This window comes from Bacillus rossius, chromosome 13 (assembly GCF_032445375.1).
Source record: "Bacillus rossius redtenbacheri isolate Brsri chromosome 13, Brsri_v3, whole genome shotgun sequence".
In the NCBI taxonomy this organism is placed as follows: Eukaryota; Metazoa; Arthropoda; class Insecta; order Phasmatodea; family Bacillidae; genus Bacillus; species Bacillus rossius.
In genome coordinates, this window is record NC_086340.1 from 9,777,111 (window position 1) to 9,797,644 (window position 20,534).

Here is a 20,534-nt window from a genome sequence, read left to right on the forward strand (position 1 = left end):
GCTGAGATTCGTCCAGATGAACAGTAAGCCAATAAGCAAAATTATCTAAGAGGTATGTGTGTTTGAATTCTAGCCTAACGCCGAATGAATCCGCGAATTTTGCAGGTCTCTACGGAATTACGAAACACAGACGTTGCTACAGTGTTTTGACTTTAAGTCCGTCTGGTCTCGAAATATTTTCGCGAAATCTGCATGCCCCATATGCATGGCCCTATCAGTCGGCCCCCGCGGCCGCAGTTGTGTCGGGAGTGTGCTGCGAGGAGGGCGTGTGTCGGCAGACGCCTTCCTGGGCCCCGTGTGCGAGTACGTGATCGCGCCCGTCGCGCGCTACGCCGGCGTGTGGGGCATCCCCGTGCTGACTGCGGGGGCGCTGGCCGACGCCTTCATCCACAAGCGCACCTACTACCCCACGCTGACCCGCATGATGGGCTCGTACCGCCTGGTCGGCGAGGCGCTGCGCCGCATGCTGTACGAGTTCGGCTGGCGCGCCGTCGGCATGCTCTACCACAACCACTCGCCCAGCTCCTCCAAGGGCAACTCCATGTGCCACTTCATGCTGGCGGCGGTCTACAAGGCGCTGGGCGAGTCGGCGCAGTACCGCAGCTTCGACGAGGAGACGGCCTCGAAGCGCGAGTACGTCCAGCTGCTGGAGTTCATCGCGGAGCGGGCCCGCAGTGAGTACCGCGGCTCCTCCACACCACTACACCCTCCACACCAACTACACCCTCCACAACAACACAACCCTCCTCCACACCTACTACACCTTCCACACCAACTCTCAACCCTCCACAACAACTACACCCTCCACACCAACTCTAAACCCTCCACACCAACTCTCAACCCTCCACACCAACACAACCCTCCACACCAACTCTCAACCCTCCACAACAACTCCACCCTCCACACCAACTACACCCTCCACAACAACACAACCCTCCTCCACACCTACTACACCTTCCACACCAACTCTCAACCCTCCACAACAACTACACCCTCCACACCAACTACACCCTCCACAACAACACAACCCTCCTCCACACCTACTACACCTTCCACACCAACTCTCAACCCTCCACAACAACTACACCCTCCACACCAACTACACCCTCCACAACAACACAACCCTCCTCCACACCACTACACCCTCCACACCAACTACACCCTCCACAACAACACAACCCTCCTCCACACCTACTACACCTTCCACACCAACTCTCAACCCTCCACAACAACTACACCCTCCACACCAACTCTAAACCCTCCACACCAACTCTCAACCCTCCACACCTACTACACCTTCCACACCAACTCTCAACCCTCCACAACAACTCCACCCTCCACACCAACTACACCCTCCACAACAACACAACCCTCCTCCACACCTACTACACCTTCCACACCAACTCTCAACCCTCCACAACAACTACACCCTCCACACCAACTACACCCTCCACAACAACACAACCCTCCTCCACACCTACTACACCTTCCACACCAACTCTCAACCCTCCACAACAACTACACCCTCCACACCAACTACACCCTCCACAACAACACAACCCTCCTCCACACCTACTACACCTTCCACACCAACTCTCAACCCTCCACAACAACTACACCCTCCACACCAACTACACCCTCCACAACAACACAACCCTCCTCCACACCTACTACACCTTCCACACCAACTCTCAACCCTCCACAACAACTACACCCTCCACACCAACTACACCCTCCACAACAACACAACCCTCCTCCACACCTACTACACCTTCCACACCAACTCTCAACCCTCCACAACAACTACACCCTCCACACCAACTACACCCTCCACAACAACACAACCCTCCTCCACACCTACTACACCTTCCACACCAACTCTCAACCCTCCACAACAACTACACCCTCCACACCAACTACACCCTCCACAACAACACAACCCTCCTCCACACCTACTACACCTTCCACACCAACTCTCAACCCTCCACAACAACTACACCCTCCACACCAACTCTAAACCCTCCACAACAACTCCACCCCTCCACACCAAAACAACCCTTCACACCAACTACACCCTCCTCCACACTCTCTACAACAACTCCATTCTCCAGACCAACTCAACCCTCCACACTTACTACACTCTCCACACCAATTACACTCTCTACAACAACTCCACTCTCCAGACCTACTCAACTCTCCACATCTACTACACTCTCCACACCAACTCTACACTCTCCACACCAACTCCATCCTCCATACCTATTACCCTCAGATAGACAAACAGGCCCGACACGACGGGCCCGACACGACATACCGACACGACATACCCTACACGACATCCCCGACATGACAGTCCCGACAAGCTCAGCAGCCAAATGGTAAAAAATAAACTCAAGAGGAAGGCTACATACTAACGGTTAATCCAAAACAGTATACCAAATGATTTCATGTTTTCAGTACATGCTAGGAGTGACATTAAAATTTTTCCCATCTGTCCATGAAAACAATTAAATAATGACTTGTTAGTAAAACAATATTTTATAAACAAATATATATGGTAATATGATGATTCAAAAAATCATGTACAAAACAAAAACTAATAGAATTAAAATAAGTTAGAAACCTACCCCTTTAAATCAATTATTTTGACATGCAATTGCTAGGAGCTGGAAAAGTCTGTAATTTGGATTAGGTAGAGACCGGGAAAATTCGCCGATTAATTTCCCGACAGGCTAGAAGCCAAGCTCTGTGACTGGAGCACAGAATATTAGAACATCTGTGAAGCCATTGAAAAACTCTATACGAAAGAAGTCTTCCATTACAAGCAAGTTGTATTACATAAGTCAGTAGCCAATGAGCAGATGGCCTTTGCCAAAGTACGTAGAGAATTGTAAAGTCTATCCTAGAGGTCAATGAAACCGCTAATTTTTTTTTCAGTTCTTACCTCTAGGATAGACTTCAAAATCCTCTACATACTCGGAGATATTACACCTGCCCATTGGCCACTGTCTCGCGAACCCGTTAACTGGGATGCCTGTGATTCGATATTTTCTGGAGTTGAATGTTTTTCATTGGCTCAAGAGTCCTAAATATAAACTGTTGTCCAACCGCCGAAGCAGCACGAAAGTAAACATGTTTTGATTTGATTCTAGCATATCTAGAAATGAATCCGCAATTATTTTTTCTATCTATAGCTATTGCTAGTTTGCACTGTACGTCAGAGAAAACCCGAATAACGGACAAAGAAAGATGAATACACAAACACACAGAAAACCAGCCTAAACTAGCCGATGTCAAATGTTAAATGTGTAAAGTGAGAACAGAGAATTTCGTTGAAGGAAATAGTAAGAAGTCATTACAGCACTACGGCAGTAGACTGACAACAACGAGACAGTTGCGAGAAACAACAACTTTGGTCAAGACAGTGACAGACAGAGGAACCCACGTTGATAATAAACAGATAATAAGGACAATGCAAAGAAAAACCAGCGACGTACATGCGAACCCAGCGATGAAATTAAATATGTATTCTGACAACACAAAGACGAACAAATAGGCATCCTGAGACAAAGCGGTTCCGACGTTGCAGGAATAATATTGTAAGGACCTTAAACTCAATTCCCGTACTTTCCAACCAATGAGGAGTTCTCCATAGTTCCAGACAACTGGGTATTCGTAGGTAAAAAAACCCGGACTCGAGTTTGAGCTCACTGTTCTGGTTCCAAACAGGCAGTGTAAACAAGCGCGCGCAAGGAAGAAGTAAGTTTGTTTTGCTTCAGAACTAAAAAGATTTTGAAATATATTTTTATCACTCCAAGACGAGTCTTGAGAATAATGATCGCGGGTTTTCGCGACCACTTTCTGAAGCATTTGGACTCTGAAAATTACTGATAATCACAAACATAAACTATCCTTTTTTTCCCTTAAATTTTTGCAGTGAAATGTATGGATTTGCTAGAACATGATATTGTGAAAAGTAGCTGAATCGAGCGTAAAAGTACTTAACACATAAAAAACTGTTATCAGCACTTGGCTAAGTCTCCAGGTAGAAGACTCAATAAATATTTGTTTATAAAAATACGTAATATGCAGAACTCATTGTGAAATACTATAAGAACACCCAGAACAAAAAAAAAAATGATTACGATTTATTTTGTGTATAAGAGAAGAATGTGTTTTTATTAAATCCTTACGAAACATATCCTTAGTGCTTAAAGTAATTACCTTTTTACATAAATCATTTTATTCCTCAGAATCATCTGGTATGTTCTACAAACTCCAATACACGAAAAAAATTCGTTGCTAATGGAAGTCCTAGTACTTAAGTATCTTGTGGTACGAAAATACTTTATAAATTTATATGTTTACTGATAATTATATAATTATGAATAGTAGACTAGTTGTTTTTAACTTTTAATTAGATTTTGTTATGTGTTTATTTTATCTTATTTCTAATTTTCTAATTTACCTATCATATTTTTAATTTTTTAAAAATTGATTTATGTAGCCTATATGAAAGCAAAAAATAAGTATAAATAACTTAATACTTTTGATAAGATATGCTAAAGGGATTATTTTTTATTTTACATTAATATTATTATTTGAATCATAAATTTTATTCATTATCCTCTTTCATACAACTCAAATCGTATTTGTTGTAGTACATTTTTGTTAATCCTTCATGTTATATGTTATATGTTCCTTTTCGCAGATCTGTACACGTAGAGCGTTTTTTATTTTTTAATTTTTTTAATTTTTTTATAGTCCTCCGATTTCCTGTGGACAGTTTTAGGCATGAACTGACTTCCACACATTAATGCATACGTTGTTAATTTTTTTTCTTTTGACTGTGTTAAACGCGATTTTCTTGCTTTATTCCAACGTCTAATGCCTGTGGTTCGTGTTCGCAACCCTAAGAAGGCTACAAATTAATTATGGAACGGTTTCTATTTGTCGGGAAGGAGGAAGAGGGTGTTGCATGGCCGTAATAATAATTATGATTAGTTTATGTCACGATGCGTAGTCGATGTTTTGGGAGGGCATCATCGACCTGTAGTTGCCTGCTGTGCACGCTTCCCAGATGTAGAAGGGATGTATCTATCTGTGTCGGTCTGAACTAACGTGTCCGCTCCATTGCGGTTTGTTCTCTCTCTTTCTCCTCAGGTGGAGCGCTCTCTCAATCACAGCCACGCGGTGAGTTTGGCATTCTTCCTGCCGTCTCACAGGAGATCTTCGTCGCATCATTAATACCGTTTTCCTCGCAGCCGGGACAACGGTCCATGCTTATTAAATCATATTCAAACTCCATTCTCCTTCATCTGGTTTCACTCGCGTGTTACGTTTGCCCGTTTGACAACTTTCAGTCGCCGATTCGTATTTGATTGTCATTTATAGCAAGTTCAGAGCTGTCACTCTAACATGAAACTACTATTTTAGTATATTAATTGCGGGTTGGTAACATTAGTTAAGTTGTTTCATCCCCGTTACCAACTGTAATAATAATACTTAAAGGTACATTCGCTTGTATATGTGATCTTATTTAGCACGAGTGTTATAATTACAGAAACCTTTTTTTTTCTTCTTAAATTATAATAATATTTTGGAATTCTGGTTTGATCTTGTGGTTTCAATTTCCTACTGTTCCAACCACATGACTGTCAATAAAAAAAATGTAAAAATCACATTTTGAAAGATTTCTTAGTATGTTTTAAGGTCATGGGGTCTCTACCGATGTCACGTCTTCGTTCTAGACCACCCAGCAGGACTTATACTTAGGGACCGGAAAAATTCGCGGGTTTAATGACCTCTAGGATGAACTCCATAGTTCTACGTACGCTTGGTCAAATGCCACCCACTCATTGGCTGATGTCTTGTGAGACGTCCCAACGTAGCAGCCTGTAATTCGATAAAGCTTTGGTCAGGTGTTTCTCATTGGCCCAGAGTCATTCAGGTGAGTTGTGAACCAATAGCAGAGTCAGCACTGAGGTATAACTATTTGTATTTTAGCATATCGCGAAATGAATTCGCGAATTTTTCCGGTCTCTACTTATGAGCAATGAATCTGTATTCAAGCGAGACTGATTCATTATAAGTAGAGACCTGAAAAATTCGCGGATTCATTCGATGATAGGCTAGAATTCAAACACATATACCTCTTAGATAATTTTGCTATTGGCTTACTGTTCATCTGGACGAATCTCAACCAGTTATAAACCCTCAACCAAAGAAGGATCGAATCACAGACAAACCAGCTGAGACGACTTACAAGTCGGCAGCCAATGAACTTGCGTTATTTGCCCGAGTGTACAGGGGTATGTGCAGTCTATCCTGAAGGCCATCGAAACCGCGATTTTTTCAGGTCTCTAATTATAAGAAATATAATGTTGTCTTTGTCCCAAGTTTAAATTTTTACTGCATTTGCTTAGTCAAAATTAACTAGTATAGCATTTAAATAACTTTGATTACTGCCTCGCTTAGCATCGCTCAAGTTTAATAGGAGACACACAAAAAATAGTAGTCACCAGCATTTAGTATTTAAGGAGGATTGATAGAAAACGATAGATATAATATTATTGATTTCAAAAGTTTTTATGCTGTAACTAATATTTTAACCTTTTCATATAAAAACAGAGATCACACACTGAAATATATTTAAATACTAATATATTATCTGTTGAAAGTATTATTATAGTTGTAATCATTCTCAAAAATGAATTCATTATTAATTTCTAGAGTTCACTGGGGATGCTATTAACTCCATGCATTCCACTTAATTCCACTTTAACGAAGTCAAATTTTGAAAACTAAACGATAGGAAATTGTTAGATGGCCTCTTTTTAATTTTTCATCCGCCCTCCTAGAGCATACGTTAACCGCTGGAAAACCTGACTCTGTGAAACCATCCCTTACTTTCCATGTATCGCATGAATCTGAGTTGCATGATTTACTGGTAAAAGCGTTATAGTTGTAGAAAATTAAGAGAATATTTTTTTTTTAATTTGAGAAGGTGTGTGTGTAATAGTAGAAAGTGTGTAACTTAGCCTCTGTAATGTTTTATGCGTTTATTTGAAAATTATTATTTTTTGTATGTATTGATGTAATGTATCCATATTTGTCCATATACCTGCAGTAGTATTTTTTTCTTTATTTGGTAACACATGCATATTACGTTTATGCTATGCAAAACTAGCGATACAATATTAATTTTATAAACATGGTTGGTTATAAGTTATATTTGTTGTCAAATATGAAACACGACTTAATAAATGTCACATTCGAAGGAATTCGGAATGTGTAATCAGTCATATGCGATACCTCACTGATTATTGATTAAAATACTGTGATTAATATTTCTGAAAAAATAAATACGGTATGAAAATACATTTGCTAACTTTTCTATGCTAGTACTAATTGTATTAAATTTGTATTCCTTTATCAACAATTTAATTTTGTCCATTATTTGAATCCTTTGCAAAATTTGCGTTATTTTTTTGGTGCCATGCTAGACTCCACTAACGCATGCGTCATCAAGTCGCTGTGAAGAGTTCATTGGCTGCTGCCGTGTTCTACATTTTCTCCGGGCCGCACGTGTTTCTGTCATATTATGTTTTTCCGGGTGTTTTTCCTTTGGCTCGCAGTCTTGCATGGCGTTACAAATAACCCGTTATTAAACATTTTTACCCTGAAAACAAATTTCTGTACTAGTACAAAAGATTCATTTGTAAACCAGTTGCCAAGAAATATTTTGCAACACTACAAAATATATATCTTAACTTTTTACCAAACATTGCTATAGTTATTTTTGCATTCATGAAGTACATTTATCGAGACAATACTGAGTATTTCTGACGAAAATTGGTGAATAATATTATATTTAATTGATGTTTCATTAAAGCATAATTTTTAAAACCACGGAAAAGAAAATAGAATATTCAATAATTGGAGTTAATTTTGTTTCATTGCTTATTAATATGCGCAGTTAATACTGGAAAGCTATTCAGGAACGGTTTACAAATAACTTTAAGTATTTGAGGTACAAAGCATAAATGTCCAATATTACTGAGATCAATGTACAAATTTGCATACATCTGTAATTTTAAATTAATATTTCTGTTCCATTTACAACAGAAAATTTACAGTGTATTCACGGCTGTCGGCAAATAACAACGAGAATATTCTTAGCTTTTAGTAGAACTCATTTTTTTTTTTTTCGCGGATTCATTGGGTAGCAAAGAAGACGTGAAGTAAATATACATTTGCTTCACGTTTGTGATTGACCACAGTGCTCTTGACACGACCTTGAAAGTCTCTGGGCCAGTCATAAACACGTGTAGCCTGCCAAAAGACGCGGCCTCATCGTGACTAGCTGTTAGTAGAGACCATAAATATCCGCGGAGTCTTTTTGCGATAGCTTATAAACCAAAACACTTTAAACTTTTGCTGCTTCTGCAATATGGTCACAGTTAATCTGAAGGACCCTGAGACAATGAATAACTAGAGACCTGCAAAATTCGCGGTTTCGATGGCCTTCAGGATAGACTGCACATACCCCTGTACACTCGGGCAAATAACGAAAGTTCATTGGCTGCCGACTTGTAAGTCGTCTCAACTGGTTTGTCTGTGATTCGATCCTTCTTTGGTTGAGGGTTTATAACTGGTTGAGATTCGCCCAGATGAACGGTAAGCCAATAGCAAAATTATCTAAGAGGTATATGTGTTTTAATTCTAGCCTATCACCGAATGAATCCGCGAATTTTGCAGGTCTCTATGAATAACCTAATTTTTTTTTCGAATCGGTAGTCAGCAGCCAATGAACAGGTTTAATTTGCCCGAATACATAGATGATTTTGGAGTCTATCTTATATTTTATTGAAAACGTGAATTTTTGAATTGAATCTTATTTGGGCGCGATTACAGTAAAATTTCAAGGCCTAATTTTAATGCAACATTTTTGTGAAAAATTGTTGCGAAACGTTTCTGACGAGATAAGGACAGAGAATAGGTATATGGCGAAAGATGTAAACAGAGCACTATGCTGTATACGTTGCTGGCCTCGTTTTCGTTCTTTTTTTTTTTTTTTTGCGATGATTCGTCCCCCGCCCAAAAATAAGTAGAACCTATAGATATAGATAAACTAAAGAATAAGACAGAAAGTTTGCGCAAGCGCTTGTTTCAGAAAATAAATATAGGTGTCCTATACAGTCAACTGTGAGTGCCTTGGATTTTATATTTGCTACCAGAACGCTAAAGTTCTTCCTTGTTAAAACCAGCAGCGTAGAGAGCGCTGTTGAGACAGTGCCTGCATTTCCCGCGTAGATAGCGCTACCTGTTATGAATTATCATATTTCGTTCTGAGATTTGGCCTGATCTCTTTCTTTTCTTTGTGGGGTAAGTAATATTGATTGTTAATTAATCATTATTGATTGATCAATAAATATTGTTATCATTAGAGACCGGAAAAATTCGCGAATTCATTCCGCGACAAGCTAAAATACAAATAGTTATACCTCAGTGCTGCCTCTGCTATTGGCTCACAACTCAACCTGGATGACTCTGGGCCAATGAGAAACGCCCCACCAAAGCTTTTTCGAATCACAGGCTGCTACGTTGGGACGTCTCACAAGACATCAGCCAATGAATGGGTGGCATTTGACCGAGTGTACGCAGAACTATAGAGTTCATCCTGCAGGTCATTGAACCCGCGAATTTTTTCCTGTCCCTAGTTATCATGAGAAGTTATTTTGAAATGATTAATAATTTTGTTAGTTCATGGTTATTTTAGAAAATTATCTTCTGCCTCACTCCCTCTGCCGTTTCACCCTTTACGATGTATTTTCCAGTCGAGGTTTAAATTTCCAAGGAAGTTTCACTTCTATCACGTGTGCTGGGTTACACGCGCTCTTTTATTCTAGTCTCCAGCTGTTTCATTGATGTGACGCGTTCTCGGAAGATGTTGAGGGGTTTGTAGCTGGGCGCGCGCGCACCTGCAGCGCTGTGTGTAGAGGCTCAGCACACACTGACGCACAGCGCGTGAAGTGTCTCGACCCCTAGGGGGGCAGAGCCCAGTGGCAATCGCGGTGATGGCGAACTCCGGGGAGAGAGGCGAGAAAGAGGGGAGGGTGCCAGCGGCCGGTCATAGCCCTTACAATCAAACCGCCGCCGCCGCTGCTGCTCTCTTCATACGGGCTTCCTCCCCCTCTCTGTCGGCGGTCCAGTCGCATCGCTATCCTCGTGGCCGGTTCGCCGCACCCGTGTCATGGTCATGTGGACGTGGGATAAATTCCGCGCTTCCGCGGACCGCCACCGCGGACTCCGCAGGCGCGCACGTGCTCGGGGAAAATGGCCACCTGTCCATCGGCTGCTACTGGCTTGTGATACGTCTCCACCGGGTGGATTGCTATTCGAGGGTTTCTCACTGGCCGAGAGTGCTCCACATCAAGGGGTCGTCCATTAATCACATAATTTTTTTTAGCAAATTTTTAACCCCCCCTCCCCCCCTAGTGATTTGTGGTGAGGTTTTAGACTCTCTCTCTCCCCCCCCCCCAATAAATTACGTGTATTTTTTTGGTACAAAATATTATTAAAAATTTCAGAATATTATCTTTAAATATATTTATAATCTAATTTAATTCTGGAAAATTAAGCGCAGCACGTATTCGGCGCCATAATCACAGTCTTACTGGCGACTGGCAAGCCGAGCCGGGCAGGGATATTGTTGCCTGGCTACGGCGAGTCAAGGTCACGCGTCGCTTTTCGGTTTAGTAGAAATCGCGCGAAAAAATATATACACGTGATATCTCTACACCCCTCCTCCCCTTTTGTGATATTTCGTGATTTTTCCCGAACCCCCCCCCCCCCCCCCCCTTTCGAACATCACGTGATTAATGGACGATCCCCAAGCGGCAGATGCAGCAGCACGGTGTAAGTATTACAATTTTAGCGTATCGCGGAATAATCCGCGAAATTTTCCGGTCTCTTGTCGTGGCGGACTTGTTTAATTGGGAAACAAATAGAGACGTATAGAAATCTCGCGGGGTTCTTGTGGTTCACGAGGCAAACAGTTAGAATTATTTCCTCTCTCTTATTTGAAGATGGGATCACAGTCGATTTGACAGTCCTCTCCACAACTGTAGACCTGCTGTAACTGCCAGCCCGCAGTAGAGTGACCGAATCACATCGACCAATTAAAAAAAATATATATAAATGAGTAGACACCTGTATTTCGCGATTTCATTTCATGTCAAGGTATTTCACAAAACACCGTAGCTTTTTCTAAGAGTCGTGGCTAATTGTGAGGGTGCAGCAGTACGGTGACCACATTCTCATCGGCCCCGTCAAGAGCGGGACGACACCTCTCACCGACCTCAGCCAATAACTACAGGAGAAAAGCTACAGTATTTTGTGAAATACCTTGACACGAAATGTATTCGCGAAATACAGGTGTCCCTATAAATGAGATATTCTACAGTAATGAATCAGCAAATAATAAAGTACACGTGGATAGAGTATACATATGACTTCATCCGCGAGATTTACGGATGTCTAGTATCAAAATAGACTTGAAGCGCATGCACATCTAGTACTCGTTCTTCATTGGACTGAATACGCCTTTATGATACGCCCTGGACGATCCTGTAGACTAGAGAAATGTTTACCCAATAACTTGCAACCGGTAACCCGCCAAACGATGTAGAAACTGGAAAAAAAAAAAAAAAAAAAAGCTAGTTTAACGAAGTCCAGGATGGATTCCGCAGTCTTTTACGTACCCGGATAAAGGCCGCCTGTTCATTGGCTGGGGTCTTAACAGACCTCTACACCGGTTATTCGCTGATCGGAAAATTCCCTGTTCGAGGATTTCTCAGTGAACCACAGTATTCCGCAAAAACTGTGAGCCAATAGCAGACTCAGGACAGTGGTTTCAGTTTCAGCGTATCGCGAAAAGAATCCGCGAATTTTACCGGTTGCGGAGTTACTTCTATTGGCTCGTCGTAGATGTGGGGGACTCTCGGCCAATGAGAGACCCCCGCGACCAGGAAAGTGTCGAATCACAGACCGCCCGGCGGAGACTATCACTAGTCAGCAGCTAATGAATAGGTGGCATTTTCTCGAGCACCTGCATGCCTGTGGACTCACTCTGCCTATTGAAAACGCAATCTCACCATTCCCTAGTAACTAAGACAACCATGGCTTTCATACAACTCGTATCTCGAAGGGAATATCATTTAAATTATGTAGATCGTAATTATCGTACGCGACATGGACAGAACATAAATTTACCAATTCCTCTATTTCATTAAACCATTTCACAGAGATCTTGAAAAAATTTTGCTTCCGAAAATTGTAGTTATTCTTCCTGAAAAATTGAAAACAAAAAATTGAAATTAATAAATATTTTAATCTGTCTTTGAATAATTTAACTGATGTTGAGATTTATGTAATAGAGAAGTAAGGTTTTATATACTTTATTAATTTGTGTACTTTTACTTTCCTTTTTTTGTAATTTTTTATATATATAAACTATTTTGGAAACAGTTTTACTTTTATTTTATTGATATTTTTAATTTTAAACTTTTAAAAAAAAATATATGTAAGTTATCTAAAGTTATTTTTTTTATTTATTTGACAGTTTTTACAATTTTTAAAACGTTTACGTAGTCAAAATACAGCTACTTGTTTTAAAGTGACTAGATACACTCACACACAAGCTTGCTTTTGTGAGTGCTGCATTTTCCTGTTTTATTTAGGGAATTCTAATCAACACGTAAACAGCTGGCTGGTACGCAATGAGGCTGTATGTAGGCTGCAGGCTGGTTCGAACACCGAGTGTGTGTGTGTGTGTGTGTGTGTGGGGGGGGGGGGGGGGGGGGGGGGCTCAGGGGTGCCCAGACCGTCGGGAAATCAGAACCGCCCGCCCCGGCGTTGCGGGTTTGGCTGTCCTGCTAGGGAAGCCTTCATTTCACAGACGAGAGAGCCACACCCGAAGTTCCCCGAAGTTCATGCTCGCTTTTTTTTTTTCCCCCGTTCTATCTCATTGTATAAACCGGTGTGGCATTAAATTTTGCGGTCGATTAGGATAGGTTTGGGATCGTCCATTAATCACGTGAGGCTCGAAAAGGGGGGGGGGGGGGGGGGGGTTCGGGAAAAATCACGAAATATCACAATGGGGGAGGAGGGGTGTAGAGAGATATCACGTGTATTAATTTTTTCGCGCGATTTCTACAAGCGACGCGTGACCTTGACTCACCGTAGCCAGGCAACAATATCCCCGCCCGCCGCAACATGAACCACCCAGCTCGGCTTGCCAGTCGCCAGTAAGACTGTGATTTTGGCGCCGAATATACATGCTATTGCTTAATTTTCCAGAATTAAATTTGATTATACCTATATTTAAAGATAATATTCTGAAATTTTTATAAATATTTTGTACCAAAAAAATACACGTGATTTATGAGGGGGGGTGGGGGGGGGGGGGGGTAATCTAAAACCTCGCCACAAATCACTAGGGGAAAGGGGGGGTTAAAAATTTGCTAAAAAAAAACATCACGTGATTAATGGACGACCCCTTAGCTACATTATAAATACTTTAAAACATCGTTGATGGTTGGTTATATTAGGTAAGTATAGCTACATTAAAAATACTGTAAAATCATTTTATGGTTGCTCAGCAAATAACTTTTTTAAATGTAGCTATCCAGGGCTAGGAAACCGTTTACATGATTTCACAGTATCTTTAATGTAGCTATCCTAACCAAATCAACCGTCCACAATGTTTTAAAGTATTTATAATGTAGCTAACATAACCTAATTGACCATTAGTTATCATGAGTTACAATGAACAAAAAAAACAAAAAAAAAACCGAAGATGCACGATCGGGCGTTTGTCTCTCTCGTCTGTGAAAGGAATGGCTTCCCGTCCTGCTAGGCTGTCCCAGGGACGTTGCTGCAACGAACCTACCTCCACCAAGGCAATAACAAGTGGTCTCAAGTCCCGGAGCAGAACCATTGGCTGCGAAACATCCACACAGCAACTCCCTTTGTCCTTTCAACTTATACATTTTATCTTTTTAAATACGATATGTAGAGACATGCAAAATTCGCGGATTCATTTCGCGATAGGATAGCATCAAAACAACTATACCTTCGTACCGCTTCTGCGATTGGCCCACATTTTATCCGGGAGAACTGTGTGCCAATGGGAAACACTAAACCAAGAAAGTGCCGAATTACGGACAGCCTAGTTGAGACGTCTCACGCGTCAGTAGCCAGTGAACAGGTGTCATTTCCGCGAGTATTTAAAGGACTGTGGAGTCCATCCAAGAGGTCAATGAATCCGCGAATTTTGCAGGTCTCTAACGATATGTTTGAAATGCTATTTTATTTCATTTATCTCAAACGTGCGTTATTACCTACACTGACGGACGAATTATGTGCAGCCGCGCTACTTACATGAACAAAAACAATCCTTGGTTATTAAGATTAAGTAATGCCGAAAAATACATTATCCTTTTTTTTATAAACATCCAAAGAAAGTACGCGTGTGTACTATACATATTTGTTAGAATCCAAGCGTGTTAATTTTATATTCCAAATTTGTTATGAATCAAATTAATTAAAAAATAACTAAAGTGTTACATAAAAATTGTTATTTTCGTCGACAACCGTCAGCACCAGGCTCATTTTTTTAATGTAATATTTTTGTGACGGTTATTTCCTTGGTGTAGCGCGGACGAAAATATACGTTTACGGACTCGGAAGTGTCTCGCTGGCTTGGTTTGAGTTTCAAGGGAGCGCTTCTTCTTAACGTCTGTCGGAAAACTAGGCGCGCGCGGGGAAAAGCCGTTGGTGGAGAGGGGTGGGGTGGGAGGGATAAATCTTATTTATTTGTGGGTAAAGAAAGAAAGCAAGCCGGCTCAGATTTAGAGCAGGATGGGGTGTGGAAAGGGGGTGTGAAGGTGGACGAAAGATGACGCTGGAAGAGAGGGTAGGAAGTGGGGGAAGATTCGGGTTTCCGTACAGACTGTTTCCCGTCCACAGTCCGCGTAGCGGACGTAAATAAGATTTTTCCTCTTCGCCCCCTCCCCCCCCCCAATACCCCGCCACCATAGGGGGGGAGGGGATGAAAACACAACCGGAAGAATGACGTAAACGAGTTAGCGCCGGTGGAAGAAAGGAAGTAGTAGGGGGGGGGGGGGAAACGACGTCACTCCGACCCGCACGACGCTGCACGCATCCGAATAGAGGGAGAGTTGTGACGCGAAAAGTGCGCGATCCTCCGAAGACAGCGCCCCCGATCTCGTAAACAAAAGAGTTACGGAGGGCTTGTGAAGGTGGCAACCAATCCAGGCAGAAGCCCCAGTCCACGAGAAAAACAAACTGTCCCGAGAAAATTTTTAAATATGCCGGGTCCAAGATCCAAGACCAAAGGCTTGGCTCGTGAAATAATAGTTAGATACGCGGAAATTTTGTGGATTCTATTGGTCACCGGTTAGACTACAAATGTCTGTACTTAATTATTGCTTAGATGTAGAGACCGGAAAAATTCGCGGGTTCAATGACCTGTAGGATGAACTCCATAGTTCTACGTACACTCGGTCAAATGCCACCCACTCATTGGCTGCTGTCTTGTGAGACGTTCCAGCGTAGCAGCCTGCGATTCGATGAAGGTTTGGTTGGGTGTTTCTCATTGGCCCAGAATCATCCAGGTGATTTGTGAACCAATAGCAGAGGCAGCACTGAGGTATAACTATTTGCATTTTAGCCTATCGCAAAATTAATTCGCTAATTTTTCCGGTCTCTACTTAGATGACAGACAGACAGAGACCGTGAAAATTAGTGGATTTATTTCGCGATGATCTGAAATCTAAATACGCGAACCTTTTAACACCTTCAGTGATTGGGCCCAGAGTTTATCTAAATGACCCTGAGACAAAGAAGTAATCGCATCGAACCACTAAAAATAAGGTATGTTCTGCAGTAAGATATCAGCCATTAAGAAAGCATACGTGGGTACAGAATACATTGGACTGAGTATTTTATCCTGACACCAAATGAATCCTCGAAATTATCCGGGCATCGACTAATATTGATGATCTATGACTAGAGACCCGTGAAATTCGCGATTTCAAATCCCTGAAGGATAGACTCCATGATCCTCTATGCACTCGTGCAAATTACATCTGCTGATTGGTTACCGACTCGTAACACCTGTTGACTGGAATAATCGTGATTCGCTAATTCTTCTGTTAAAGATTTTTCATTGGTCCAGAGTCCTTCAGATAAACTGTGGCCCAATCACTGAAGCAAAATAATGTCAAAAGTATTTGGACTCTATCCTATCGCGAAATGAATCCGCGAATTTCACGGGTCTCTATCTATGACTTAGCTTGAGGATCGCTGTGAACAAAAAAATAACCGAGAAAGCAAAGTCAGTGTAACGTAACTTGTCTCAAAATTGATAGTTCTCGAAAGATGCTCCAGTGATATCCATTTACCAACTGTCACTTGCGAATCATAACATGCTGTTTGTTTACGAGCGATGACAGTCACATGAAGGTGTCTATAGTCGCAGAAGTGACAAGTCAACCTTTGGTACTGTCAAATTTGAGAAACCGTGACATACGTCTGTCGTGTAACTGAGATGGGGTTTATCAATAACATGTAGCCCCCTTGCACGGTCGAGACTTGAGGCAAACTTAAGTATTACTAAATTAGGTTCAAGGCCTCCCCCAAGGGGGATGTATGATGCACTTTGCGCCACTCGTCTTTTTTTTAAATTTTAAATTTACACGTCTTATACGTCAAAATCTTTCAGCCGTGTCCCAACTTTTTTTTTTCCCCCGTGAGGGTAGGTTTTCACACTTTTGGGTGTTCGCAACTAAAATTAAAGGGTGGTCGGGTTTAGAAAGCGAGATTTGAAATACTCAAAAAATCTTGAAAATACACGAAGGTCTTGCAAAGTCTTGGTTGGTAATTCCCACCGCGCAATTTGTCTAGTGAGCGATCAATTTCGGATATTTTCGAGACTGGTCGGTAGGGGCACCTGTATTTCGCGATTTCATTTCATGTCAAGGTATTTCACAAAACACTGTAGCTTTTTCTAAGAGTCATGGCAAATTGTGAGGGTGCAGCAGTACGGTGACCACATTCTCATTGGCCCCGTCAAGAGCGGGACGACACCTCTCTCCGACCTCAGCCAATAAACCACAGGAGAAAAGCTACAGCTATTTTGTGAAATACCTTGACACGAAATGTATTCGCGAAATACAGGTGTCCCTACTGATCGGTGGTCAATAAATCGCGTGTGCTTCCCAAAGGGAACACATAACTCGGGCCAATGAGTTAATTTAAGGGCCTGTAAAGACGGGTGGTTGGGAGGAGGGTTATGTTAAGGGACTCTTGCCAAGGCACCTCTCTTGTTTCACACGTCTGTTCCGATTCGCAACCAATGCAGATGTAGAGCACCTTTCCTCCTAGACCAGAATCCAGGAGTACGGAATATTTATGAATAGAGACCGGAAAAATTCGCGAATTCATTTCGCGATAGGCTAAAATACTAACAGTTATACCTCAGTGCTGCCTCTGCTATTGGCTCACAACTCACCTGGATGACTCTGGGCCAATGAGAAACACCCAAACAGAGCTTTATCGAATCACAGGCTGCTACGTTGGAACGTCTCACAAGACAGCAGCCAATGATTGGGTGACATTTGACCGAGTGTACGTAGAACTATGGAGTTCATCCTACAGGGCATTGAACCAGCGAATTTTTCCGGTCTCTATTTATGAAACATCATTGCAGAATTATCTATAAGTCACAAAAAATAAGATTTATTGTGCACAGTAAAGTAATCATAATTATACTAAGTATTCTTTTTCAAAAATGTTATAAGAATTAAATTTTCTCAACACTAAAGGAATTATATATTTTTGAGAGTATCTCAGTGAATGGATATAATGAATAGTTAATGATATCAACGTATAACTTTGTGGGAAATGTTTCATACGGACTTAAATATGACCTATATGTGTAATTAAAAGGCGAAAAAACATAAAAGAAAAATAATAAAGTATTAACTATGCAAAAAGCGTAAGCAATCTGTTAAACAATATGCATCAAATTAAAGAAAAAGCATACGTAGAAAAATAAACGTATTTTTCTACAATAAACGCTATTTGATATTCTAAATTCAAGACCAGCAGTGCTGGTACTTATGAAATGCTCTTTTACAACTTCAAGAGTGTAAATACAGATAAATTATGATAATTAAACTAACCATTTAAGATATAATTGATAAATTATCAACCCATTAATGAATAAAATTTCAATTTGTTTAAACGGTAATACTTTTTACTTAGTACACAACTTGAATATTTAGAAGAAAATTACTGCCAAAAATATCAATGTATACAAGAACACTTTATTTGGACTGCTCATTTGTTAAATAAAACTATGAGAACTTTTTTATTTAGAATTTTAGTCCATGGTGGGCAGTACTGTTATCTCTAACGCACTTGTTTATTAATATTACTTGGTAAATTTTTTTTTCCAAATATTATTTCTCAAAGTTGCTGATAAGTGTTACCACCTACTAATACATTAAAATATTTTAATAGCAGTGTTACTCAATGATTTTTTTAATTCTAAGGATTACATGGCACAATTTATTTACACTGTTAATCATATAGTCAGCTGACTAACTACACGTTATTTTGTAATAACCGCGTTAAAACAGATTTTTCATAGCATATTACTACATATAAAAACCAGCTTTAAGTAAAATAAATCTCGTTAGCCGAAAAATTGGCAGGATATATTTTCATATATTTCATGACAACTATCTTCAGAAGATAAAATATCAAATAAAGCCATTCACGAGTTACATACTTTCATAATCAATGGCTGAAATGTTCGTGTCTTTTCAATATTTGGTTAGAGACCGCAACATTTTACCTTCTACACGATATGTAACAACTTTATTATTTTTTTAAAAGCACTTTTAGGTATTGTATGTGTATGAAGTAACGAATTCTTTCTTCTCTCTTTCTATACAAATTGCCATGCCCACTATTGCACCAATGGGAAGGGGCGTGTATTTTTCGCGAAAAAAAAATTGAGTCCAGCTGAGAGTTAACACTCTAGCATCATGTGTGTTTCGTGATTAGTCAAATTTATTGAAGATACATGTTTAATTTTGGCTACACGAATCACAGCCATTCAGCTTGTAAACAAATGCGCCCTGAATGGATTGACAAAATAAGGCAATTATTTCTCTTGCAGCCAATCACCATATTCATGGGGAAAAAAACCCGCTGGCGCCGGTATACCTTAATAATGTGCGCACGCTTTCACGGCCATTGTCTGAAGTAGCTTGGCTTGTGGGTATTGGCCGTGTCCTTGGCGGATATTTCACCGACGTTTCGGTCGACATTGCAGTCACCATCATCAGGCAGCAGTTACCGGTATGCCTTATTTCAGTCTAACAAGCACTCGGATTTTATTTCGAAAAAAATACGTGGCCCTTCCGTGGGTATGATATGTGGTAGACATTTATGTTTCAACGCCTCTCCAAGCCATTTCACACGAAGTTTAATCTCGCGCAAAGTCGTGTCTTATTTTAAGGAACAACAATATCCTCCTCTTGGCTGCAGACATTCTTCCTGGAACACGTCACATCAATTTAAAACAACGTGAGCAATTCTCTCAGTACTCGCCAGAGATGTGCAACATCTAACCTCGGTAACGAGAAAATTCACGTGTTCTCATGTTGCAAGTACCCTTATAATACGAAACTCGGACACGAAATTCAACGCAAAATTCTCTAAAATAATGCTGAACTTGATAAATATGTGCAATTTGTGTTTTCAACTACATTTATGGACGCGAATCACACGTAGTTTCTGCGTTCGCCGGTAGAATTCGCTTCCGGAGCAGTTACGTCGACATTGTAATAATTCCGTTTGCAGAGCAAAATTTTAAACTATATAATGAAATGGCTCCGATAAGAGTGAAAAATACTTTAAAAAAATACTAAACCCCGTAATTGCACATGATTTTCGACAATGAAATTTATTTAAATGCTGTCCATATAGCTAAAATACATTCAACAGTTAAATAGTTATTACTACACAGTTTACGTTATGGGTTTTTGAACTTTGGTTTGCGCCATCCGCCACAGATGTCAGCACCGTGGTCACACATATCCGTTCCATGCGACTTCCGTTTCATTCATGAAGTTACTCTTACAAAATTCCGTAAACCGAGAGCTGAGATGTTGCATACTATATATTTTTTTCCCATTTCCCTATCCGATTTTCTTCTCGACTTGAAGAAGACGCGTCGTTGCGTTAAACGTGTACTAATGTGCCCAAATGTAGCAGGAAAACTATATATATATATATATATATATATATATATATATACATATATATATACACATATATACATACATATACATATACATATATATACATATATATACACACACACGCACACACACACACACACTTGTAAATAAAAACTCTCGACTTTGGAGTAT

The 20,534-nt window shown here is 40.7% G+C and overlaps 1 protein-coding gene across 1 annotated transcript in view; it reads left to right on the forward strand.

Annotated features, from left to right (window-relative positions):
- The window catches only part of LOC134538593 (atrial natriuretic peptide receptor 1-like), a 302,281-nt gene that overhangs the window by 31,769 nt on the left and 249,978 nt on the right, over positions 1–20,534 (forward strand). The window contains exon 3 of the mRNA XM_063380019.1: positions 279–674. Within this exon, the coding sequence (XP_063236089.1) occupies positions 279–674 (396 nt within the window). The remainder of the gene's footprint in view (positions 1–278; positions 675–20,534) is intronic.